Below are 10,086 nucleotides of genomic sequence, written 5' to 3'. Positions count from 1 at the left end.
TCTCATCACCCTCTCGGATACATCCCTCTCTTCTCTAATACATCTCTCCCCTCTCGGATACATCCCTTTCTTATACATCCGGATGTCCTATTCCCTCTCTGATACATTCTTCCCCTCTCGGATACATCCTTCCCCTATATATCTGAATATTTGTTGATGTATCCGAAAGTCCAGTAATGTATCCGAAATCCATAAATTTTAAGGAATTTTTATAATTTAGAAAAGAGTAGAGAAATAATGTAATTAATTCTTAACACTATGAGAGAGACCCGATTTGATGTGGCCCCCTAGAAACACATTTGCGTGAATAAAAATACTCTCGATTCATGAATAAGCACACTCTAGAGCAAACAGTAGAATTTCGGATAAAGAATGTCTAGATCTGGGGGTGGGGAGTTGGATGAAATGAATGTCCCACATAAGTGAACAAATAAAATTATGAGCTCCTTTTAAAATCGACAATCTTTCTCCCTTAAACTAGCTTTTGAATGTAAATTAAGCGCAAAACTTTATATATTTTATTTAAAAAAAAACAGAAACCTTATATAAAAATTATAGCGGTAATATACACTACCTAGGATCACTAATCCATGTTTATATAGTTGAATATTTTTAAAATAAATTTATATTTACAACAGAGAAGAATTAAAATTGTTTTATTATCGTAAGAAACTAGGATGTCTCTTACTAGGAGGATCAAATGAAATAAAAGGCAGGAAACGACAGAACTTGCAAAGAAAAAGAGAGAAGAAAAAAAGGCTTCATCAGTATATATCATTGGAAACAAGAAATTAAACATTTCTCACCTTTCGATTATTATTTTTTTTAGCAATATTTTAATTTCAATTTTTTCGTGACATATTTAAGATCATAAAATTAAAAAATATTTTATTATATTTTTATATATATATATATATAATTTAATATCATAAAATTCAAAAATATTCTTTAGTACAAGAAAGTTCCGTAAATTTAAATCAGATAAATAAATTAAAAAGCATTTGTTTCAAGAAATAATGATTAAAGAATGTGCAATTTTTTTTAGAAGGACTATCAATTCCTGTTTCTTGATAGCTAAACTTCTCAAGTGATCATGACGATAGAGAATGCTGCATTTAACAACTTGCATAATAAAACAGTATTAGTATATACTTACTTTTGAATAGATATGAAAAAAATAATTAAATCATTTGCAGCGCTTAAAAACAGAAAAAGGACAGCTTTGCAAAATGGAAAGAAGACCTCCCAACTTTTTAACAAATTTTAATATTGAAATCTCAACATTATATATATATATATATATTCAACAAATTCCAATTACTTGAAAATAGAATTGTTTTAAAGTGTTATATTTTCTTTATGCTGTTTTTTTTTTCCTTTTGCAAACTATATATGTTCATTCAAATAGAGAGAATTAGAGGGTGTGGGATAATAATAATAATAAAATCTAAATAGACGCTTTTTCAACCATTTAAACTAAAAACAATCAAATATATATAATTTATATATAATATGTATATAATTAATAAATAATATGTATATACAAAATATATAGTCCCTAGTTCCACAAGTGAAGTTTTGTGGGGTTAAAGTGTACACAAATCTTATCATTATCAAGTCAGATCGTAGAGAGACTGTTTCCAAAATACCTCCGACTCAAAGAAAGCAAAACATAATATTTATTAAGACATAAACAATAATATAACAGTAAGAAAGTAGAGGCATACAAAACAACAAATAATAATAAATAAATACTAAAATATGGAAATATTACATTAATAAATAATAATATGTATATATCTAACTAAAATAAATAAATAAATAAATAAATAAATAAATAGTGAATAACTATTCACATAAAATTGTCTAATAAAAAGGTGATTACTAATTACACCTCGAGCAAACTTTACTTGATATTTTTGTCTTTGGTAACATTCAATCATGATGATTTAGACGTAGTGGCCCGTGGGGTTATAATATATAGAGAAAAAATATATGGAGAATATTTTATTTAATTCGATCGTTGTGTGTGATAATATTCAGACGTTACTTTATTAGCTGCTATCACCTTTAATTTGCCCTTTTTTAGGACCATGCATATCCCAATATTATTCTCAAGCTTTTTAAGCTTCTCAATTAGTATGGACAATATGTATATTTCTAAACATAAAAAAATTCATCACTAATTTTATTTAATAATAAATTAACCACATATTATCAAAAAACTAATTTTATTTAATAATAAATTAACCACATATTATCAAAAAATTGTGATAGTGACGGACTATGTAGAATTTAGTAACATAAATTTTTATAGCTAGTTTTTTTCCATAGTACTATTGGACCACCTAGAAAATAATGCAAGTAGTTTGTAAAAAGAAATTTAATAATCTGAAAAATAAGTTAAATTATCTGCTAAAACAAGTTAAAATGCATATAAAAAATTTATATCATTCACGTATATAAATTAAATTCAATTTTTATTTATTTCTAAATCATTTTTTGACCTTCCAAATTTTCCAAACTTTAGTCTGCCATATTAATCATCACGTTCTGTAAACAGTACAAAGATTTTACCTACTGTTGATAATTTCCTTCGATACTGATATATATGATGGTTCCCTTTATTATTTGCATATATAGATAGATTGATAGCTACAAAAAGAGGAGTATTGGGTAACTTGGTGGGGTTAGTAAGGGTAATTAACCAAAGTGGGGTCGCTCTATAATATATATTTTTTCTGTCTTAATTTATGTGACGATTTTTTCCGCTTTACTTTTCACGACAAGAGTGTGCACGTAATATTCGTAAGTGTGACTAGAACCCTCAATTTATCGTCGATGGATGATGGAAGTACTCAATCACTTGAGCAAACCTCATTTGTCTATGTAATATTGTTTCCTTTTTGATTAGTCCCGGAAAAAAATATTTCTAAAACCTACATTTAGTAAGAATTTAACCTTTAAATTATAGGGTTGTTTCTCTCTTAATCAGAGGTCTCGGGTTCGATTTATAAGTATGGAAAAATCCTTGGTAATTAGAAGCACTTCACTCTGAATGTGGCCATACGCGGTGTTAGTTCGGATTAGTCTAACTCAAATACGGATATCGTACATCGAATGAAAAATAAAATACAAATTAAAATATTTATTTTACCCTTAATAAAATTATTACAAAACATACGCATATTTATAACTCATTTTAAATTATAAATCAATTTTTTCTCAAAATTTTTGTGTTCAGTCAAATATCGTCACGTAAATCGAAGGGGAGTGAGAGTATATAGTAAGGAGTACTACTTATAAACCCAACCTATTGTCCAATATTCTCTTCTCTTTCTTTACATTTTTGCTCTTGCTAAAAATTTTCTCTGAACAAGCTATATATCCATTGTTATTAGATAGTGACCTTAGAGAATCACCCATCATCTTCATACTTCACAAGACAATTCTTTTGTTCTTTCTATTTTTCTTTCTTTAAATTAATTAATTTCTTCTTCTTTCAATTTTTATTTTTTGGTCTCTCTTTATTATTATTATTGGCGTTATTTTTACTCTAACAAATTACAACTAGCTAGCTAAATTATAAGTGCCACCTGTTTTACTTCAAAACAAAATTGATGCTTAGTTGTTTTGTTATCCAGAATTTGGATTTTGTGTATCTGAATTAACTTTTGTTGGTTCAATAAAACCAAAGGTTGTTACAAGCTAAAGTAGGTGTTAGATTTGTATTTATTAATTAATTGTTAGTATATAAGTATGAATAATGAAGAAGAAATGAGGAACAAACAAATATATCATCAGAGTAGCGGTTGCTTTATCTTCTCTGAAGAAGCTACTAGTGTTATTTCTTCCATGGCTCAAAACATGATCTCAAATCACAACCACCACGAACAACCACAGAAGATCAAGAAAAAAAGAAGTCTCCCTGGAAATCCTGGTACTTTAAAATAAAAATCTACTTTCTTTTATCCTTTTTTTCATATAGCGGCGGTGGTCGGGATACAGCTTGTGTGTACCTCGATTGTTTCGCCAGTTGTATCTGCTATCAGTACAAGTATCGAGTAACTCTTCTTGTTAATCAAAACATAACATTCAAAGATGGAAAAAAATCATTTAATATTTTTTTTGGTCTCGATTGGGATTTAAATCTTGATATCTCATAATTTTTCGCCGCTAGATGCAAAAAAAGAAAAATTTACCTACATAACCTAGATTGATTAAATTTTTTTTAGTCGGAGCGATTTAAATCTTGATATCTCATGATTTTTCACCACTAGGTGCAAAAAAAATGTTACATACATAACCTAGATTGATTTTCTTTATCTCGGTGATTTAAATTTTGATATTCCATGATTTTTCGCCGCTAAGCGCAAAAAGGAAAAAAATTGTATAACCTAGATTGAATTTTTTATTTTGTCCTGTGATTTAAATCTTGATATCCCATGATTTTTCGTCGCTAGGTACAAAAAAAGAAAAAATTTACATAACCTAGATTGAGTTTTTTACTTTTATCTCGATTGTGATTTGAATCTTGATACTCTATGATTTTTCGCCGCTAAGTGCAAAAAATAAAAAAAAGTTTTCATACATAACCTAGATTGATTTTTTTTCTTTTTTGGTTTCAGCTAGGATTTCAAATATTGGTATCCCATGATTTTTTTACCCCTAGAGGCAAAATATTTTAAGAAAATGTTAACATACCTAACGTAGATTTATTTATTTATTTATTTTTAGTTCTCAATTGCGAGTTAAATCTTGATATTTCATGATTGGTACACAAAATTTTAATTTTTTTACATACATAACCTAAATTGATTTTGTTTTTTGTGTGTGTTACAAAATTGAATGTTGATTGTTTGTCATGTAACAGATCCAGATGCTGAAGTGATAGCTTTATCACCAAAGACCCTTTTAGCAACAAATAGATTTGTGTGTGAGATTTGTAACAAGGGATTTCAAAGGGACCAAAATCTTCAACTTCATAGGAGGGGTCATAACCTTCCATGGAAATTGAAGCAAAAGAACAACAAAGAAAACAGGAAAAAAGCCTATGTTTGCCCTGAACCAACATGTATTCATCATCATCCTTCTAGGGCACTTGGTGACCTCACTGGAATTAAGAAACATTTTTGTAGAAAACATGGTGAAAAAAAATGGAAATGTGACAAATGTTCCAAGATTTATGCTGTTCAATCTGATTGGAAGGCTCACTCTAAAACCTGTGGTACAAAAGAGTATAGATGTGACTGTGGAACCGTCTTCTCCAGGTACGCGATTTAAGTTATATATACTGACATCAGTTATGTACATGTACGTATATAGCTTGATAATATTTTCGTAGAGTCTACAAGTGTTACATGTATTATTTTTTCTTCAAGGCTAAATCGTTTTTTGTTTTAACAAAATTTGTGATGTCATATACTCAGTTGGGAATGTGTATGTTTTTATTAGCAGTACTTAGTTTTTGTTTTGTGGCTGTTCTTACACAAGAGTAGTGTGAACACTACACGGAGTGTTTTTTTAAAAAAAAATTGGTCAAAAAAAATTAAAATAGAAATAAAATTTGTTGTGGCAGGTAGCTAGTGTAGAAACGGACACAAATAAATACAAATAGTCCTTGTTGACTGTTGACAGAGGGATATATCTAACAAAGAAAATTGAATGCATTTTTCCTCAATATTTCTGAAACATGCCAGGGGTTTAGATTTACTTGGCACCCAAAAGATTAATTTTTTATTTAAAATGCCAAGAAATCAGGATTTTATGTTACCCTTTTTCTGGGATAAGTTTAATTTACACAGAGTGAACCCGTATGAATGACTGAGTTGGTGCAACAGGTGGTATCCCATAAGAGAGGTTAGGGCTCGATTCCCCTTGCCAACACCTTTTCAATCGAGGTCGTCGCACTGAGGTTGTCTAGGATAATTCATATCTTATATGTGGATTTATCTAGTGTGCACCAGAAGGGTGATGGATACGAGTTTTCTTGGGGTTCCAAAATTATTATTTTTACATAAAATGTCAATATAAATTTATTTATTTTTACACTAGCTTGTATAATTTATTCTCAGCTAGAGACAAAGTCTCTTTTAGATATATTTTGATGCTAAAGCTAGTTTTATTCAATTTTGTTAAATTAATTAAAAATAGAGTGATGACATCCTATAAAACAATCAAAGAAAAAGGTTGAATGCTTTCTTGTGACTCATGGTCGAGAATCTTGAAACTCTTATTGTTTTTCAAAACTTTCAATGGAGGGTATCATTATTCACTTGCAGATACCCTGTGTACTGCTGAAGTCATCATAGCTACTGATTAATACATATTGATGCGTATATTGTAGTGTCGAATCCAGAATTTTTACTAAGAGTGTCAAAAAATAAAAATATAGTGTCGGGGGTTTGAATTTGGAAATTCAAAGAGAATTTTGGACCCCCTCAACTAGTAAATCAATATCTAATCTTATGCTTAGAAAATTTAAAATTTATATATATACATTTAAAAAAATCTTAAATATACCGTATAACTTTTTATCGAGACAATTCGGATCGCGAATTTTAAAAAGTGTTATATACTTGGGTTGGGTTGATTAGTGCATGTTGTGTGACTTAGAGTTGGGTTCGTGCATGAGAGCTCAGATTTCAAAGAAGGCTTTTAGGTGAGGTAGTATGTTATGTCCCTGCCAATTTTATATCATATACTATTTTTTTTTCCTTTGCTTTTGCATGCAAATGTTGAAACATCAGTCAACTGTCTTGTCTTTATCCCCTTTTTCTCTCTTACTCACAACAATCATAACCATTATTCTATAATTACATACTTTTAATTTTGACCCTCCATGACTCCATTTTTATTTTATTTCTTTACCTTTTATCAAAGTTTTGTGACATTTCTCCCCATAACGCATGCACAGTTGTATCTTTTTTGTTAGGTGTCCCAAAGCCTTTTTATCTTTTTTTTGTAAAACAGGAAAGTATGTATAGTGCATATATTTCATGGGGGAAATCCTTTACTAAATGTCATTCTTAATTTTCTCTATTTGCAAAATGGAGCTAAAACCTTTTTTTTTAAGTGAACTAATAGTGTAAATGCTCATTTTATCTTGTTGATGTTTCTATGATTCTTGATGCTATTTATTATTACTATTTGTTTTAATGTTTTGAATGATAAGTGGAGGAACACTAATGAATCAAATCTTCACTTCTACCTTACAATAGTTTTATCTCTGGTCAATATTGTTGCCACGGTCGACAAGTACAGAATTTAGATTTAATGAAATCTGTTCTTTATAAATGTGTCAATACTTTTATAATTACTTAACAAATTTCAAGTTAAAGGTAATGAATTTAAATCATGTCACTGAATGTGTGTTAGTTTCTTTATTACTTTATATTTCTTTATTTTCTTAGTGATGTTGATATGTTTAGTTGAATGGAAGGTCTATCTGAAACAATTTTTTTCTAATATTGTGTACATACCTACCTACGTATGAAATTACATTGAATATGTTTGATGTTGTGTTAGTTTCTTCACTATTGTATTTTCTTTTTTTTCTCTTAGTGATTTTGACTTAGACTGTGTACATACTGATACCGCTCCTCTTCAGATTACAGTTATGAAATTTTTTATATTGAATATGTTGATGTTGTTGTATTGAATGTTGTGTTATTGCAAATGTATTTGGCAGGAAGGACAGTTTCGTGACACACAGAGCATTTTGTGATGCTTTGGCTGCAGAAAGTGCCAGGCTCTCAGCAAACTCAGCGCTAATGCATAGAGCCGCCGTTGCCTCCACCATGGCTAACTCAGATGCCATTGGCGAACCCAATTTCCATCTCAACCAATCATCGCTCTTCCCTTTCCCGGCCAACCAGCGTCATTTCGCCAACCCTCCGCCGCCAATGGCCGCCGCTTCTACGGCTGTGACAACCCATAACTCCCTCAACCCATGGGAGTCTCAAATCCCTTTGAACCCTAACCATACCCATCATGAAGAAAATTACTATCAAATTCTCCACCCTGTTCCAATCAAGACCGAATCCATTCACTTGCCAATTTCATCTTCCCTGCCGTTTTACCATGACCATTATCCAGTTTTTCACAGGGGTTCTTTCTCAATCCCTTCCCCTCAACTCTCTGCTACAGCGTTGCTTCAGAAAGCAGCTACTATGGGTGCCCACTCCACTGTGAGTCACGTGAATTCAACGATGGCCCACCTAAACAGAGCCACTCTAGGTCACGTGACACCCAAGATTTATCCCGATGGTTTTCCCAGTTTTGGATCGGAAAATATTACGAGCGATTGGCAGAAAAGGGACAATCTGACGAGGGATTTTCTGGGTTTGACAGGAGATCATAATGAGGAGTCTTCATCATCAGCTGGGGGTGGTGGAGGAGGAGGAGGGCGGGTTATGGCGCCCAATGGGAATGTGGGGAATGGGGTGCTGTTGTCATATGGTGGAAATGGGATCCAGGACTTTCAACAAGCACTTTATGAGCGTGACCATTCGGTATTGAAAAATCATCAATTGGGCTTTGGTTTTGCTGCTGCTGAAAGTACAACAGGAACATGGGGGAATTGCTGATGAAGGAAGCTGCTATGAATGGTGAATTTTGCAGAGACTCACTGTTAGAATTTAGGGAGATATCTCTATCATGAACAGAGAGGAAGAAAGAGACTAGCAAGAAGCTGCAACCAAAAAAAAAAAAAAAACTAGAAAGAGGAAAACCCAAAAAAAAGGACAAAGAAATTAGATCTTTTAGTTTTTCTTATTTTGCAAGAACCATTTTTATGTTTTTCTGTTTTAGTTTTTAAACTTTTCATGTTGGTAATGCATATGGTACTTTTTAAAAGATATTTTAAGTGTTTTCGGATTATATTACTTCGGCACTTTGTTATCGTAAACTGCATTTCGTCGGCCAACAGAAAGGAGCGGAGGCCGAGAATTAAATAACCTATTGTTTGTTCTCGCACTTCGTATAGGAAAAAGTGGAGGGATAATTTCCTCTACACATCTTATTAGTTGATTTTCTTTTAGGTTGTGTATTATTATATATTGTTTCACGTATTTTGTGTCTTGTTATTTATTGTCATATTTTTTTATTATTATATTTTTATTTCTTTTCCTTTATCTATTTAGTCAAGAATTTATTGAAATCAATTTCTCTATTTTATAGTGATAGAGATAATATCTATGTACATCTTCTATTTCATCATCCTCATTTATAGGAATAGCAAACGGGATTTGAATATACTATTTCATCATCCTCATTTGTAGGAATAGCAAAGGGGATTGTTTGGGGGATGGGGGCGGGGGTAGGCATTCGCATAAATTCGTAAAGACTTCATCGTCCCGCATAACAAAAAAATTATTTGCATTAATTTTTCTCCATCCCTTTTTCCATAAATTCACTTCGCATATTTTAATTTTAATTTTTTTAAAATTGAGTTTTATAACTAAAAATGAAATTCATTTTTTTTTAAATGATTTTTCCGCTAATTATTGTTTGGCTGTCATAATCATACTCTTTGCTGGAAATTTTAATATTCCATTGTTGTACAATTATATGATACCTTGTTTTCATTTTTGTCACGACGGAGTATCTTTAATTGAACTGGGAAATGGATTGAATTTTATAAATAAATTACCGTAACAAAGTGGTAGTCATCAAGGAAAAAATTTATTCAAACTCAATTTTATACCTACTGAGAGTAATAAATAAATAAAATATATGTGATACTTACGCTGTAAAAATATACTTTTATTTAGTACTCATAATTATACACTTTAATAAATTATGAATTGATAACTATGTCTAGTTCAATGTAATTTTGGATGTGGGCAAGGTTCGTGACTTTCTTATATATGCATCTATGAAAATTCCGCAATTCACCCTGCACTCGCACCAATTTTTTTCAAAATAAATTTAACCTACCTTACATCCACAGAAAGATAAATTCGTCCCGCATCCGCATAAGATAAAATCTGCTTTGCAATTGTCCCGCCTCATCGCCATCCCTTCTTATTTGCTACCAAACGACATGACTCATTAATATACATAATGAAATTAAAGGCAACTAAA

At 30.9% G+C, this 10,086-nt stretch overlaps 1 protein-coding gene across 1 annotated transcript; it reads left to right on the top strand.

Moving 5' to 3' along the window:
* Positions 1–3,582: 3,582 nt before the first annotated feature.
* LOC129881736 (protein indeterminate-domain 12) lies at positions 3,583–8,932 on the top strand. Its single transcript, XM_055955845.1, has 3 exons — positions 3,583–3,940; positions 4,874–5,270; positions 7,691–8,932. Exons 1-3 carry the CDS (start codon positions 3,760–3,762, stop codon positions 8,586–8,588), a joined length of 1,476 nt encoding a protein of 491 aa, XP_055811820.1. The 5' UTR covers positions 3,583–3,759; the 3' UTR covers positions 8,589–8,932.
* Positions 8,933–10,086: the final 1,154 nt, after the last annotated feature.

The sequence above is a fragment of the Solanum dulcamara genome, chromosome 3 (assembly GCF_947179165.1).
Source record: "Solanum dulcamara chromosome 3, daSolDulc1.2, whole genome shotgun sequence".
Lineage (NCBI taxonomy): Eukaryota > Viridiplantae > Streptophyta > Magnoliopsida > Solanales > Solanaceae > Solanum > Solanum dulcamara.
This window is presented reverse-complemented; position numbering and strand designations above follow the sequence as displayed.

Bases quoted from the DNA above. Each gene is read 5' to 3' on its own strand.
- LOC129881736 (XM_055955845.1), top strand. From the start codon at position 3,760: ATGAATAATGAAGAAGAAATGAGGAACAAACAAATATATCATCAGAGT. The intron at 3,941-4,873 runs GTACTTTAAAAT...GTCATGTAACAG, and splicing joins AAGTCTCCCTGGAAATCCTG to ATCCAGATGCTGAAGTGATA. The intron at 5,271-7,690 runs GTACGCGATTTA...TGTATTTGGCAG, and splicing joins TGTGGAACCGTCTTCTCCAG to GAAGGACAGTTTCGTGACAC.